This window comes from Sturnus vulgaris, chromosome 16 (genome assembly GCF_052056855.1).
Source record: "Sturnus vulgaris isolate bStuVul1 chromosome 16, bStuVul1.hap1, whole genome shotgun sequence".
Lineage (NCBI taxonomy): Eukaryota > Metazoa > Chordata > Aves > Passeriformes > Sturnidae > Sturnus > Sturnus vulgaris.
This window is the reverse complement of record NC_142258.1, coordinates 2,068,251-2,085,057: the sequence shown is the minus strand read 5'-3', so window position 1 is coordinate 2,085,057 and position 16,807 is coordinate 2,068,251. Positions and strand designations below refer to the sequence as shown.

General features: G+C 49.5%; 1 protein-coding gene across 2 annotated transcripts in view; it reads right to left on the bottom strand.

Moving 5' to 3' along the window:
- Positions 1-1,434: 1,434 nt before the first annotated feature.
- LOC106863785 (voltage-dependent T-type calcium channel subunit alpha-1H) overlaps positions 1,435-16,807 on the bottom strand; it is a 115,602-nt gene continuing 100,229 nt past the window's right edge. For both annotated transcript variants that reach the window (XM_088174233.1, XM_088174234.1), the window contains exons 28-33: positions 15,698-15,776; positions 13,740-13,861; positions 12,800-13,105; positions 9,545-9,728; positions 6,174-6,310; positions 1,435-4,209 (exon numbers count right to left, since the gene is read on the bottom strand). In XM_088174233.1, coding sequence (XP_088030359.1) covers positions 3,112-4,209; positions 6,174-6,310; positions 9,545-9,728; positions 12,800-13,105; positions 13,740-13,861; positions 15,698-15,776 — 1,926 coding nt within the window. In that variant the 3' untranslated portion in view covers positions 1,435-3,111. The remainder of the gene's footprint in view (positions 4,210-6,173; positions 6,311-9,544; positions 9,729-12,799; positions 13,106-13,739; positions 13,862-15,697; positions 15,777-16,807) is intronic.

Sequence of the window (16,807 nt, the reverse complement as noted above, 5' to 3'; positions counted from 1 at the left end):
TATGATCTCACAGCTCTGACAGATTAAGGTTGGGGCTAATTGCACCCAGGATGGCGTCAGATTTGGTGGTTGGTATTTTTGAAAGCTTTTTTCCCTCCCCAGCACGACAAAGAGAATTTCAGATCGATGCCATCTGAGATTTACCCTTGAAGCAGAGCCCCTGTGATGGTTTCCTTCCTCAGCACGGTGGTTTTTAAATCCCTGCTTGATTCCTGCTCCTCAGAGGGTGCTGAGGTGGCTCTGGGCCAGCCCAGATGGACACAGCTCCCATCCCTGCGGGCTGTGGCTTTGCTGGAATGGAAAGTGGTGGGGCAGAGTCTGGTTGATAAATGGACAGGTCTGAATGGCCATTAAAAATGCAAAATAGAAATCGATCCAATTAAATAATCATGACTTGCATTTACCCCGTGCTTTTCACTTCCGATCTTAAGCAAGGCTTGCAGACAGTCCGGGGGGAAATTGCTTAATGCTGCAGAGATTTAATCAACAAAATTAACACTGGCTGATATTAAATAGTTTCTCTGGTCCTGGCCAGGTCTGAGGATGCAGCTGTGGGGGTTTTGCACCTGCAAGTCCAGGTGAGTGTTCCCAAAAGAGGCACCAGGGAGCAATCCACGGTCACTCTCTGCTCTTGGAAAATTCAGCTGGAGTTCGATCCTCCCCACGCTGCCAGGATGTTCCTGTAGGCTCAAGGATGAGGTTTAGGGTCCTGATGAGCTTTGAGGGATTTGGGAAGGCCTTTGGGAAGGGTGAGCAGGGCCAGAAGCAGGAGCAGATATCCCAACTCATTCCCAACCCTGCCGTGGCCTCAAGCCCTTCCAAGTTTTTCCACGCCCCCCTCTCCATCACCACCATCAGCCACCAGCCCCGTGCCGAGAGGATTTACCCCCTGAAGGGAATTCAGGCCCAAGGCCAGGAGAGAATTCAGACTTTTTCCAGCAAAGCTGAATAATCCCAGCAGTAAATGACACCCTGAGTGTCCCCTTATGTTAAAAACACCCCAGAGCATCCCGCACACCTCCAGGCAGGACTCAGCCTCCCCTCCTTAAACTGCAGCAAAAGGAGTTTGCCATCCTCCCCGAAGCGCAGTTAATCATGGATTTCGCAGCTCTTTTCTGGAATTCCTCGCCATCCCACCGAGACAGAATCATTATTTACAATAATTCTAAATGACTCTTAATTACAGCGGCGCAGGTGCTCCTCGGAAGCAGCAGGATCAACATATGGAGACTCCTGGGTGAGGTGAGGGATTCTCTGAGCTCAGGGGGAGGTGGGAGAGAAGCCCCCGGCTCCAGCAGGGACGGTTCACACCTGGAGGGGGCTGCACCTTGGAGAGGTTGAACAAAGATTTTTTTTTCAGGGCATGCCGAGCTCTGGGGGAGGGAGGGAGGGACACCTGGGCTCCCCCCGCTGCGGCACAAAGGGAGGCCACGCTTCCAGTTTATACAGTTTAATAGATGTGAAACAAGATACATTTCCTTTGGAGTAATGGATGCATCGATAACAGAAGATAAATGTGAAGGCATAAATATGAGGCGGCACGGAAGGAACCAAACGGAAAGGGCTGGATGGGTTCATTCCCCCCTGGGTGTCCACGGGCTCCTTCCTGCTCCCATTTCCCATGGACACAGAGCCTGCAGGAGGGGTGGGGGAGGAGGGGGGAAAAAAGGAAAATCAACCCCAAAAGCTGCAAAATAACCCCCCCCCCCACCCCAAAGTAGTGGTAAAAGGTGACCTGGATTCCTCTAGAGGCTTCTGGAAGGGCCTTGGGAAGGGAAGGTGTCCAGGGATGGGGAGTGAAACTGCCCAGAGGGGTCGGAGTTGTTCTGCCACGAGGAGGACAAATCATCACCTTAAATGCTCACAGAGAACATCACCTACGACAGCTCTTTACACCTTTACACACTGTATCAATAATTTACTTAGAACTGCAGTAAACAAAATACATTTCTTAAATAATTTACTATTTATTTGTTCAGTTTTCTTTTTTTTTTTTTAGTCTCTCTGTAAATGTAGTTTTTTTTTCCTTTTTTTTTCATTAGTCTTTTCTCTTTGTAACACAAGAAACCGTCTTTGTGCACGTTAGTTCAGATTATTGCGACGTTTAACCTGAATTTCAGTTAAAAAAAGAAAAGGGGGGGAAAAAAAGCAACAGGACAGTTGGACACACAAGAAGAATGAATAACTTATTATTATTGCACTGGCTACAATTCAGTAGTGATTTGGTTTTTTTGTCTGTAATTAGGACAACCTCTAAAGTACAAAAGAAAATGAGCAAGACGTCAGAAGCATCAGCTGTGAGAAGAAGCTGGTGGGGTGATGGTGGAGGGAAGGGAAAGAAGGGAAGTGAGGAAAGAGGAGAAACATTTGGAAAATGAATGTCTGGAATAATTAATTCCACAGAAAACCCAAGGAAACACCACCCATGTAATGCAAAAAACAGCATCTCTGTTTCTCTATAAAAATATGTGCATTATGAAGAGAGAGTTTTTGTGGGTCTGTTTTTTTTTTTTCCCAGGTTTTTTTTGTTGTTGTTGTTTCCTCGTTTTGTAGCTCACAAATACAGAATTTTTATTTATAGAACTGCTGATATACAGACAATGTCCAGCTCCCAGGCACTCCAGCGTAACGCGACAGCTCAAAAAAGGTGCCTCAGGAAAAGTTTGAGCATCTTTAAAATAAAATAATAATAATAAAAAAACAAAAAAACAAAAAAACAAATCCAACAAAACAACAAAACCCCAAGAGATTCCCCCCAAATCCCAACCTCCACCACCTTGGACCCGAATCAATGTGATCGAGGCCACGGAGCGGGGTGGGAGGAACGAAGCCACCCCTGCATCAACCCTTAGAAAAGAAACCCCAAAACCTTTTGCCAAAACCCCCCCAAAAAAACCCATCCCCAGTTTCCTCCAGCCGTTGGTTTGGTTTCCTTCTCATTTTTTCCCTCGTGTGTGTCTGTGTGTGTATGTGTGTGTGTGTGTTTTTTTTTTTTTTTTTGCAAACTTCCACAGCGCTTCCCAACGAGTGGGTGGCCCTCGGTCCCCTCGCTTTGGAACCCCCACGTTGGTGACAAGCCCTTGAGACCCCCCCTGTCCCCCATCCCAGCAGCTATACTGGCTCGTCCCTGCCTTCTTCTGTGGCGACAGTCACGGGGCCCAAGTCCTGCTTCCGCAGGGCGCTCTTGGCAGTGCCCAGCTGCTCTTTGCTCCTCTCGCCGTTGCCCCGAGGAGTTTTTAAGAGCTCCGTCTTTTTCGGCTCCGAGTCCGCGGAGGCCGGCGTGGACTGGCCACTGTCCCGCAGCTCCGAGAGGCTGCTCAAGGAGCCGCCGTCCAGCTGCTCGAAGGAGAAGTTGGGGATGCTCAGGTGCTCCCCACGGCACGGGGGTTGGCTCTCCGGGAGCTCCAGGGATTCTCGGTACGCCGGAAACTCGCAGGACGGCGTTCTCCTCCGCAGCAGGGTGTTCTCGGAGGGTTTGGTGCGCGGGGCCGCCGCTCCCTCATCCTCCATGGGAGGATCTATAGAAATGCAGGGCGGGCTCATCTTCTTCTTCCTCCGGGCTCCGTGGATGTAGTCGGCCTCCGGCTGGACGTGGCCAGGGGGCCTCTGCTTGTCCTCGCTGGGCTCCTGGAAGCCGCAGTCCGGGGCGCTGCCGGAGGGGCAGATCTCGATGGAATGCCGCCGCTGCTCGTCGGCCCAGTTGGGCTTGCCGAGGAAGCCCTTGGCGTCGGTGCTGTAGAACTTCTTCAAGTCCTTCTCCTTGCGGGAGAGGCTGCTTGTGCTGCAGTTCTTGAGGGGCACTGGGGACGGCGCCGGGGAGGTGAAAGGCGACGTGGAGCGGCTGCCGGGCTCCGAGCGCTCCTGTGCCCAGTCTTTGGCCGAGCTGTTGATGTGCCGAACCTCCTCATCGGCCAGGTCCGAGGGCTCTCCTTGGCAGCCCTCGGCGCTGGAGGGGCTGCCGGGGCTGGGCGGCCGGCTGGGAATGCCGTGCTGGCCACGCGTGTGCTTCCGTGCCACGGCGGCCGGGGGCCGGTGCGGCGAGGACGGGGGCGAGCGTGGAGGGGTGGCCGGGAGCGGGGAATGGAGAGGGCTGGGGCTCAGGCTGCCCTGGGGTTGTTGTGCCGATGCTTGGGGCTCTCCAGGATCTGCTTGCAGGTTGTCCTGGCGTTCCGCAGCCTGGCCGTCCACCGAGTCCGTCCGAACGGCCTCCTGGAACGGGAGCAGAGAGAAATGGGCTGAGGGAAAAAAATCTTGTGAGAGTTTTTTCCAGTCCACTTCTTTCCTAAAGCCAGCTGGTCTCCTCTGATGTAAACAGAAAAGAAGAATTAATAACAAAAATAAGGCACCTGTTGGATACGTGTCTCAGCCTGTGAAGAGCTGTCACCTTCTCTGCACCCATTTATTCTGCCCTCGGAGTTGTGAGAGACTCTAAGCTGTGTTTTACAATAAAGTTGTCTCTTTAAGGTGACTGTGGGACACAGATTGAGAATAAGAAAATGACAGCCTGAAAAATATTCCAGGTTTTTTTCAGCTCTGTTCCCAGCCCATGAGCTGGTCCAGCTCAAGGCTAGGGAGAATTTCTCCCATGGTGATAATTTGGTCAAAATAAAAAAGAATTAATAACAAAAATAAAACACCTGTTGTAGTGTGTAACCAGACCCTGAAAATAGGGTTTCTTCTCTCTGAACCAATCTCCTTTTCTCTACTCTTGGAGTTGCAGTCCTGCCATAAAACCAAGAGTGTTTCTGAATAAACTTGGCTCTTTTTTCCTGTCAGGAAAGACACCATATAGCTGTGCGTCTTATTTCCGCCACACTTAAAGGGTTAAAAATTTTAAAAATTTGTATTTAAAATCTATGTTTAAAATTTATAATTAAAATTTGTAGCTGAATTTGTGTTTAGAATTTATATCTAAAATTTGTACTTCAAATTTGTATTTCAAATTGATATGAACAATTTGTATTTAAATTTTGTATTTCAATTTTGTATTTAAAATTTATTTTTAAAATTGCTATTTAAAATTGATAGTTAAAATTTATATTTAAAACTTATATTTAATTTTTTTTAATGTATAGATATTTATATAATTTATATAATAATATATAATTTAGGTAATAATATATAATTCTTATAATTTATATTTATATAATTTATATATATTTATATATATTTATATATATTTATATTTATTTATATTTATATATATTTATATATTTTATATTTTATATTTTATTTATATTTAAAATTTTCTATTTTAAAATGATATTTAAAATTGCTATTTAAAATTTCTATTAAAACTATAGATATAAAAATTGTATTTAAATTTTATATTTAAAACTTAGAGTTAAAATTTATATTTAAAATTTGTATTTAAAATTTATATTTAAGAATAATATTTAAAACTTGTATTTAAAATTTCTATTTTAAAAATATATATTTATTATACATATTTATTATATGTATTCATTTAAAAAAAATCTTTCTTATTTAAAAAAATATATACTTGAAATTTCCAGCATGTTTTGTTCCGAAACAGGAATTCTCTCTGCTCCAAAGAAAGACACACAAAGAGACACCTGGCAAAGAAGGGGAGGAAGCAGGTGACAGCTCAGGTGTTCCCTGTGTGTGACACTCAGAGTTACCTGTGTGACACTCAGGGTTACCCGTGTGACACTCAGGGTTCCCTGTGTGTGACAGCTCAGGTGTTCCCTGTGTGACACTCAGGGTTCCCTGTGTGTGACACTCAGAGTTCCCTGTGTGACACTCAGGGTTCCCTGTGTGTGACACTCAGGGTTCCCTGTGTGTGACACTCAGGGTTACCTGTGTGTGACACTCAGGGTTCCCTGTGTGTGACACTCAGGGTTACCTGTGTGTGACACTCAGGGTTCCCTGTGTGTGACACTCAGAGTTCCCTGTGTGACACTCAGGGTTACCTGTGTGTGACAGCTCAGGGTTCCCTGTGTGTGACAGCTCAGGGTTACCTGTGTGACACTCAGGGTTACCTGTGTGACACTCAGGGTTACCTGTTGACACTCAGGGTTCCCTGTGTGACACTCATGGTTACCTGTGTGTGACACTCAGGGTTACCCGTGTGACACTCAGGGTTCCCTGTGTGACACTCATGGTTACCTGTTGACACTCATGGTTACCTGTGCGCGCAGCTGGCCGCTCACCTGTCTGCAGAGCAGCCTGTGCAGCGCAGCCGATCGGGGCGTGCCGGGCGGGGCCGGGACTTTGCCGCGCCGCCCTTCCTCGGGCACCCGCAGCCACGAGCTCCCCACGGGCTGCGAGCGCGTGGAGCTGATGGATCCTAGGGAGGACAGAGGGAACAGTCACTGCTCGGCCTGGGCATCCCCAGCTTTGAGGGAGAAAACGCAGCAGGGAGAAGGGAAAAAGCCTTTGGGGATGGCTGGAATTCCAAACCTCAGCGTAAACCTTTGGGATTTTAATCCCTTTGGGATTATAAACCTTGTCCCTTGTCCTGTCTGCTGCTTGGAACCTCAGCGGGGATGGCAGGGAGGTCACAGATGTTGGGGTGGCTCTGATCCTCCTGGGTCCCTTCTAACTCAGGATACTCTACAACTTCTGCACGTCCAGGGCCACCACAGCCCAGGGCCACCACCAGGGGCTGTCCCCAAGGCTCAGCATTGTCCCAGGGCCACCACAGCCCAGGGCCACCTCCAGGGGCTGTCCCCAAGGCTCAGCATTGTCCCAGGGCCACCACAGCCCAGCGCCACCACCAGGGGCTGTCCCCAAGGCTCAGCTGGGCTCAGCGTGGTCCCACCAGGAGCTGCTCCAAGTGCTCTGACATCCCTGAGCTGTGGACAGGCTGGAATCTTTCCTTCCCAAAGCCTCCCAGGCTGGGTCTGAAGGCCATCCCTCCTCCCCAGCCCATCCCTGGTGCTGCTTTCCTGCACTTGGGAGTTGTTTGAAAGATCTCCTGCTCCTCTGGTTTTTGGCTGCAGGATTTATTGTCCTCATTAGTTTGAAAGCCAGCGGCTGTTCCTGCAGCGCTGCCCAGCTCCGTGTTAAAAACACCCCTATCCATCACTGCAAGAGATCTCACCCAAGGGTCAGGGAACTTGGACCCCTGGCAAAAGCCATCCAGACACATCACAGTTGCACTTCACAGACAGATTTGTTGGTGGGGACAAAGAAAAGTGAGTGTTTAATAATTTTTCTTTTGGAGCTTTTCTCCAGAGCACCACAGAAGGAGTTCCCACCCCCATCCCGCTTCTCCCCGGTTTTTTCTGGGCTCTCCTAGACCTGAGTCTGTGCTGTTCATGTGTTATTCCAGGCTTTATAAAATGCTTTTTATGATGTAGAAAAGCTCTGACATAAAATCTGTCACAAACACAGTCATAAAATCCAGACCCGATGCTCTACTCCCTGTCCTCAGTTGGAATTTCCTCCTGTTGGAAACTTTCCATCGAGCTCTCATTTTAGGAAACCCAAACCCTCTCCAAACTGGATGCTCAGGAGCACTGAAGATCTCTGGAATTGGATATTTTTTCTCTTATTTTTCTAAGAAATCAGCAAACTGTATCTAAAACCAAAATATGCTGAGATCTGCTCATCCCACAAGGTTTTCACTGTGTGGTCAGTGCAGTATTGGGAGAAAATCAGACATCCTGAAAACTGTGGAAACACAGGGCTCATGGGAGTCTCCATGGGCTCAATTTTATTTGGATATAATTTATGGATCTGTGGCTTGAAGCAGAATTTGGGCACCTCAGGATCAGCACAGCTCGGGGTGCTGCTGGTTTTGCCACCAGGTGAAAAGTCACAGCCATCATATCCATCCCTTCAGTGCTTTTGGAGAGAAATTTAGGAATTTGGGAAACATCAGAGAATTCTTGGTGGGTTCTACCCACCCCTGCCAATGTGCCAGCAGTTTTATATGGATATAAATCCTGCTTTACAGCTACTCCAGGGATGAAAAGCAGCCCCAGGAGGCCGCCCATGAAACTCAACCTCTGTTTTCTTTCCTTCACGAGGAATTTGCAGGTGAAATAATAATAAACACTGAGCAGAGAACATGGCCTGGCTCCCAGAGAGCCTGAACAAACACAGAGTTCCTTCTCCCAGGGAAATCAGAGCAAATCAGGGTGTGCAAACCCACTGAGCAGTTCTTGCATTTCAAACCACGCTGGATCAAAGGAAACCAGGCTGGGGAAAGTTCTTGGGAGCCACTCCAGGAGCACGTGTGCTTTTAGGGGAGGCAGAGATTGTATTTCAGATCGATTTTCCCTTCAAAGCAGCTCGACAAAAGAGGCAGAAAGGGGAATTTTCAGGGAAATGCACTCATGAATGCCCCCGCAAAGGCTCCACGCACTCGAGAATCCCGAATTACGGGGTCTCTCCATGACATTCATTACAAGGCTGAGCTTGGGAAGAACCAGAGAGTGCTTTCAAATCTTTCTGCTCCCCAGGAAACTCCTGCAGCTCTGAACTCGGTGTGTGGTGCTGAAAGGCGCTGCCCTGAGGCTGCAGCCTGCCTGGAACCATGAGGAATTGTGCTGGAAGCAATCCCAGCTCCAGCTTTTATTCCTGGGGGTGTTATTGATCGGCAGGAAGGAGTCAGAGGGAATGCAGAGCTCCCTCTTCCTCAGCTAAAATCCTGTACCTGTGCTTGGGAGCTTCACTTCCCCCCAGACATCTGAGCCAGCTTGCTCCTGGGAAAGTGATGGCTTGTAATGCAGGCTTTTCTATTTAATTACAAAATACTACTTACACTTATGAAGAAGAAGGTGAAAAAGAAGGACAAAGTTCCCTTCTAAAACTTCTGTCTTGTTTGATATCTACATTACTATATTTTAAAACTTTAAATTTTTCACTGTGTGATATTACACACTTTTATTTAAGCTACACACTTATAATTTTGGTTCTATTATTCAATTTTGGAAGCCTTTTCCACGGCTTCAGGTTAAATGCAGTGTTCTTCTGGAGGGTTAGCAGAGAAAATCTAAAATTCTCAGTGACCAGGGTTCATTATGCAGAAACCACAGTTGTGCTGATAGAATTAAATGAATGAAAAGGGATCAAACCCTGCTCAGGCCATGCTTGGGTTGGTTCTGAACCCCCCTGGGCACCCCGTGGGTGCAATCATGAATTGGAAAAATTGGGAAAGACCACGGATTCCAATGAATCCATTAATTCCATCAATCCAGCACTGCCAAGGCCAGCACTAAATCAAGTCCCCAAGTGCCAGATCCAGGTTTTTTGAACCTGGTGACCCCACCACTGCCCTGGGAACCTGCTCTGATGCTTGAACACCCTCCCAGTGAAGGAATTTTCCCTGATATCCAATCCAAACCTCCCCTGGCAGAACTTGAAGCTGTTTCCTCCCATCCTGGCCCTATTCCCTGGGAGCAGAGCCTCACCCTGCACCCTCCCATCAGGGAGAACTTTCCCCCTGAGCATCCTTTCCTCCAGGATGAGCCCTCCCTTCCCCTGGACACTCTCCAACCTCTCCACATCCTTCTCGCGGTGAGAAACCCCAAATTTTTTTGCCCGAGAGCAGGGGGATCTGCAGGGCTGGTACCTCTTGGGGCTTTGCAGGGGTAGGTTTCCATCTCCACCTCGTGCAGGGGCACTGGAGCCTGGGCTGGGGTCACTGGCCGGAACATGTAGCTGTCGTTGGGCAGGGAATGCATCCTGGACACCGAGATCTTCCGGACTGTCAGCAGGTTCTGGGGATCCTGGGGCCTCAGGGAGGCTGCACTGCCCTGCAGAGCAACCAGAAAGGGAATTTATGGGGGAATTTCCTTCTCTTTGGTGCTTCCAAACCTTGTGCAGGTGTGTCACCCAGAGGCTGCAGGTGCCGTGATGCAGGAGAGCCAAGGGACAGAGAGGGAAGAGCTCAGGATGGGGATGGAATAAAGGGAGGCATCAATGACCCAGCACTAAAAAAATCAGCTTTTTGTCCAAAGTCAGCTCTTGGACACACAGAGAGAAAGGAAAAGCCAGGGAAAACACACAAGGCAAGCAGCATTTCTCACATTTTCCTCATCTGAGGTTCCAAGGAGCTGCTTCCAGGAGGGTGACATCCTTCTCCTCAAACTGAGGGGCCAGAACAAATCCTCCTGGAAATTCTCCCCAAAACACACTCACAGGGCAGACATTTAAACACATTTAACCACTGCACACCTTGAGGTCTCTCTCCTAAAACCTGGAGCATTTTGGGCACCACTGAGCCCTGAAGGAGGCAGAGGGAAGGAGAAGGTTGTGGCAGTGAGGGTGGGGGTAGAAAAGGGAATTTTCTTTGTTGTCACTGAATGGGTCTGGTCGGAAGTGCCCACACAGAGCACACCACAAACCTCAAACCCGCTCAGCAAATCCATGCTGGGCTCACGGGAAGCTTTAGGGACACAAATGATGTCCCTGAGGTGCTGATGGAGGAGCTTGGCCACAACTTGGCCAAGTGTTGGGGGAGCAGGAGCCCCTGGGCCAGGCCCTGCAGCCTGGCTGGACACTTCCCCTCCCAAATTATCCTTTTATCTAAACCTCAGCTAATCCCTCTGGTTTTTCTTTAATGTCACCTTCCCAGTGACTGATTGAAAACATTTTCCCAGCTGCATGTCTTAAATTAAATGTATTTTGCTTTGCTCTGCTGGGCTGTTTTCCCTCTCTGCCAGCAAAACCTGTCCCTGAGATCTCTCAGGGTTGGAGCTCACCAAGGATCTGGTTAAATCTGTTTTTTTTCCCTTGTATTTCTGCCTTATAAATGTCTTTCCTCATCTCCCTGAAGATGCACACCCCAAGATCAATTATTCCATGCTTGTGGAGCTTGGCTGGGAAGGGGGGGCCAGCAGGTATTTACAGCTCGTTGGCATCCGGCTCTGCCAAGCGTGGCTGTGCCCAGGAGCCACCCAGGGCTCTCAGCTGATGGATTAAAGCCTCAGCAGCCAGTGCCAGCTGGTCCTTGGCCATCGCAGCTCCATCAGCTCCATCCCCACCTGGGCTGGGGGCAGCCTGGGGCTCCTTCACAGCCCGGAGCCACTCTGAGAACAAAAGGTCTCAGCACTCCAACAAAAGGATCTCAGGGTTTGGCTCCTAAAGCTCAGTTTGTCTCTGGCTGGAACAAATGAACAGAGAGCCCTTCTTGACATCAGCCACTTCAGTTTTTAAGGGTTCAGCTGCTGAGACCTGACTGAATTAAGGACGTGGGGAAATTTCAAAAGGAAATAAGTGCTTGAAATATGAAGCCTTTGTTGGCTGCCACCTGGAGAGCTGCTCTGGACAGTGAGGATGGTTTGGAGACATCACTGCTGCTCCTCCTCCTGCTGCACTCCAGAGCCTGATCCCATACCCTGGAAATCGGGATGGGACCTGGGCATGTGGGGTGATGGGGAGGGACTGAGCAGAGGGGGCTGAAACCTTTCTGGTTTGCTGGGAATCTTCCTGGAGCATCTCCTGAAGCCCCAGTTCCTCCAATTCCACCAATCTGGGGATTGCTGGAAGCCCGAGCTGTTGATCCCTCCCTGCCTCAGTTTCCTCAGTATCATAAATTCTTACAACAACAACAACAATAAAATCAAACCTGACGCTGTTTTCTCCACAAACCAAAACTCTGCCTGCAGCTCTGGGTTTAACATTTGAAGTCACCTCACCCTGCACACCAAATGCACATTTTAAGGGCTAAAAAGAGGATTTCACTCCTACCCCACACAGGGCTGATTCCTCTGGGATTTCCCAGCTGCAAAGGACAGAGGCTGGGAAGGTTTGGGACAGTTCAGCACAACCCCACGATGGGTGGGACATCAGCCACCTCAGCCTGGTGGCCTGGGCTTTTGTGGGACGGTGGCAGGACATGGTTAAACCCTCCAGGGTTAAAAGGAGGCTTTGCCTGGCTCCTGATGTCCTTGGGAAGTATTGGAAGATGAGGAAAACCCAAGGAGAATGCACTGTTTGCAATCCCAGCCCTTGTGAAAGGATGTGCCCTCTCTTCCCTGGATTAGAAAAGCAACCTGTGCATTTCCCTGCAGGAATGTCTGTCAGGAACAACATTCAAACAGTCAATTCCCCATTGCTGTGTAACCAAATCTTTTTCCTCGCCCTAATGGAGTCTGATAGATTTCACAAAAATCTAATTTAATGTAATTTAATCTCCAAGCCCCCACTGATTTCGCGGTAGATTTATTTGTGATGGCGGTGACAGAGCAATTCCATGTTCACTCTTAATCACAGGCTGCTGACATGGGATGAGACAATTATCTCACGCCCTCCTTCCCCTCCCTGCACTTCTGATTGTTTTCCTGGAGGACTGATAGGAATCAGTGTCTGGAAAATCAACCCAGGAACCTCCAGCCTCCCAAGTCCTGCATGTCCTGAGCAGAGCCAGTGGGGAGCTGCAGGTTTACACCAGGATCCTCTGGAAATCCCAAAGTGGGATTAAATGGAACCTGAGCAGTGCCCATGTGAGGGGAATTTGTCCCATCCCATGTCAGGGCTCCCAGTGCCAGCATTCCCAGGTTTTTTGGGATTGCTCCTTGGTCCTGCTGCCCTGAAAAATGGCCAGGGGCTGGCTGGGACAGCAGCACAGGGACCTGTGGTTTTTATGGCTCTGAACTTAAAATCCACAACCTGAGAATGAAGTGGGGAGACGGACTTTAAATCCTCCCGTGGAATTACGGCTGGGATAACATTTCCAGCACCTTCCACCTGCAGGGCGTGGAGTGGCAGTGACATCCCTGCTGTCCCTGGGACAGCTCCTTGTCTCCCGTTCCTCTGGCTCCGTGTGGAACCCCAGAGGTTTCCTCCCAAATTTATCCTAACCCAGCTGTGTGCAGGCTCTCACCAGGCTTTGCTGCTTGCCCTGGCTCTGCTCCCGGTGCCCGTGCAGCCCCCGGCTCTCCGTGGCCGCCGCCCCGCTCCTGCTGCCGCCGCTTCCCCTGGACATCTCCAGCTCGATCTCCGCGTCCATCTCTGCGTCCTCCTTGGCCTCCTTGTTGCTCTCCTCCAGGTGCTTCATCAGCACTGCCACCACCACGTTGACCAGCACGAACTGGGCGATGAGGACGAAGGTGACGAAGTAGACGGGGGAGATGACGGGCAGGTACGTGAGGCAGTGCTTGTCCTCCCGGGTGCACTCCCGCAGCGTGTCCTGCACACCAAACGCACATTGTGAGGGCTAAAAAGAGGATTTCACTGCTATCCTAAGTGTTAAGGGACGGGGCAGGGGTTAGTGGGGCTCTGCTGGGGCTCCAGGTGCACAAACACCAAAAGGACACAAAGCACAGCTTTGTAAGTAAGAGAAAACACAGAGATCGTGAATTAAAGGGGGAGAGGCTGCCCAGAAGTTTTGGGTTTCCCATCCCTGGAGTGTTCCAGGCTGGGTTGGACAGAGCGTGGAGCAACCCGGGATGGTGGAAGGTGTCCCTGCCCATGGCAGGGGGTGGCACTGGATCAGCTTTAAGGTCCCTTCCAACCCAAACCATTCCATGATCCCGTATTCCATAACACATCCCAAAGACACAGAGCACATGACTACTCCTCCCAGCCAAAACACTGGCATCATTTTCCTTAACTATTATATCCAGGAACAAACCTTCAGGCTGGCTGAGACTTAGGACAATTCCCTGCTTGAAAACACACCTGGCTTTTACACCAGGAAGCCTCATTTTGATGCTTTAAGAGGAACCATTTTAGTTTTCACCCATGAGTCGCCTAAATCCATTTGAAAACTGTACCTACAGCTCTCCCAGAAGAGAGGAGAAGCCCCCAGAGACTGCACACACCTTCATGATGCCGTTCCAGTTGTCCCCCGTGGACACCCTGAAGAGGGTGAGGAAGGCCATGCCAAAGTTGGTGAAGGTGGCGTGGCGGCTCAGCCCCTCACAGGGATTCTCATCACTGCAATCTGTGGGGCAGGGAAGGAGCAGCACATCAGCCAAGGCACCCTGGGTTACCCACAGCAGCCCCCAGAGCTGGGGGTGGCACCCTGAGCTACGTCCCATGGATTTATTTATTAGGGAGCGGTGATGTCCTGCTCAGGAGGAGCAGGGGGAAAGGGGATTCCAGCTGGAGAACTTTGGGACAGGACACCCAGGAGGTGTGGAAATGCTGCTGGTGGAATTTTCATCCCTGGAAACATTCAAGGCCAGGTTGGACAGGACCTGGAGCAACCTGGGCTGGTGGGAGGTGTCCCTGCCATGGCAGGGGGTGGCACTGGGTGGGCTTTGGAGTCCTTTTCAACCCAAACCCTTCCATGATCTTATAATTCCTGTGATTTTCCCTTCCATTATTCCATGATCTTATGATTCCTGTGATTTTCCCTTCCATGATTCCATGATCTTATGATTCCTGTGATTTTCTTTACTCCTGCTCTCCAGCCTCCTTTGTCTGTTTTCCCGTTGATGATTTTTTTACATCCACCACGAGGGATATTTTCACTGAGATAAAGTGGAGCAATTTGACATTTTCCCCCTGAGAATTAATAGCCTAATGAATGCAAATTGAACATATGAAATATCCATCTTCCCATAAAACACTGCCTCGTTAAATATCCATTAGGACAGGCAGCAATGGCTCTTGCTTGGGCATTTCAGTCTTAGGTAATTATTCTGAGGTAAATTGGAAGGAAAAACAACAAAAAAATATCCAAGAAAAACCCACAAATGACCAGTCCTGGGGGAAGAGAGGGTTGATGGTTCTTGTGGCTGGTGTGGACTGACCAGGAAAAAGGAGAGAATATTTCCATTAAATTGGGCTTGGAAGCAGAGTCCTGCCCCAGTGGGGTTCCTTGGGCTGGCATTGCCCAGCTGGGTGTGGAAACACCAGAAGAGCCATTTCCCACCTCTGTGACTGAACAAACACACCCATAACTCCAGGGATGGAATATGAACCCACACTGTTTCACTCAGGGTGGGTGCAGAACTAATTCTTTCCCCCGGAATTTGTAGGAGACTGAAAAATAATTTGGTTTTGGTTGAAAGAATTATTCTGCTCTCAGGCACTTGTAATCTGAGCAGAGGGCTGGGCTCATAAAGGGGATTAATGACAGCCATAAACTCTGCTCAGGAAGGGCCCTTCTGGTGCTCCTGGAGCTCTAATTGGGATGGAAATGTTGAGGATGCAGACACAGCTCCTTCCACCAGCATTTCCCAAGCTGGGCAAGGTTGGGTTTGCTCTGATTTTAGTGCTGGGCACATTCCTGAGCAGCTCCAGTGTCCTCAGACTGGAGGATTAATTAATTCTGGAGAAGCAGGGAGTGCTGGATGGCTCCTGACTGATGGAGAGAGGGGAAGGTGATGCTGAGAATTTGGGAGAGACGAGCCCTGGGAGCTGGAAGAGCAGTGGCAGCCAAGTGCACAGAGCTGATGTGGGGAGCAGGGACATGTTTGTGGTGGCATCTCTCCAGCAGGAACATGACCCCCATCCAGCTCTGTCTCCAGTAGCAAACTTGAACAAATCCATGATATTTAAACAGCAAAGAGCTCCTCTGCAGCCAAGGGTGGCGTTGGACAAAGCCCTCAATGTGTGTGTGTGTGTGTGTGTGTGTGTCAGAAAGGTTCTGGGTTCCATCCTCGTGTGTCAGCTGTGACCCTGAGATCCAGAGAAAACTTCCATCTCCAGGACATGAGTGTGAAGCTGAGGAAGGCCCAAGAATGAGAGAGGGAGAGAGAGAGAAGGAAGCAGCCAGATACCAAATAAACACCAACCGGATGGAGCGAGCGGCGTCAGAACCATTACTCACCGAGCTTGCCAAACAATTCCACTCCCAGGGCAGCATAGATAAAAAACAGGAGCATAAAAAGTAGGCCAAGGTTCCCTACCTACACAGGGAGAAAGCAGAAGAAGGGTCAGGCAAGTCGAGGTCATGAATGAAATCACTCCATCACATTTTCAACGCGAGCAAAGCAGGGAGAAATCAGCTTCCCCTTGGCTCCCAGCAGCCTGGGAGTTCTTTGTGCAGGGGAAGGAGCAGAAAATGGCCCTGGGGAAAGCAGCAGCTTCTCCATCACCCTCCACTCATCTGGAATTTGGGCACCCCAGGGCAGTCTGTGGGGCAGGGCTGCTTTGGGACCTGGCTCTGCTTTGGGTTTTGGGTTTCCTTTCCCCTTTTTGGGACTCTGAGACAGCAAGAAGCCACAAGAGGAGCTGGATCCCAAAGGTTTCACTGGCATGGAGGGTTTGCAGTGCTCCAGGGAGTGGAGAACACCCTGAGCCTTTTGCTTTTCTTCTCAACAAGAACTTCCCAGATTTCAGCTTTTGGTGTCCCACGGGAAAATCCTTATCCCAGACACCAACACCGGCAGCTCCAGGTGCTGCTGGAGGTGTTCCAAGCCCCCCAGGGGAGCTGAAGGACGTGACAAATGACATAAAAACAGCACAAAAACTCTTCACACCACCAGCATCACAGCTCTCCCTGCTGGATTCCATCCCAGCACAGAACCCAAGCCTCACAAACACCTCCCGGAGCGGATTTTTGGTGATTCAGGCAGAGAACACCAAGGGCAGAGCGACCTGACCCGCTCCCACCTGCAAGGAACTGCTCACATTTGTCTCTGCTCCACTTTAATCGCCCTGTTAGCAGCTCCTGACTGAGACAAAGCGAGTTCTCAGCACCGCGAGAGGGATTTTATCCCTAAAAAACAAAGAACTAGGAGGTGATCCAGGCAGTCAAGCCCAGGGATTCCTGGTCTCTGAGGTGCAATTTAGTGAGCTCTGAGTTTGGGAGAGTTTTCATCTCTGAGGTGGCACAGCCACAGTTTTTTTTGGTTATTTTGACTGTGCTTCATTTAATCAGAAAGTTTATCAGTGTGATATCTGTCATTATAAAATTAACACAGCTCTTGCTGATGAA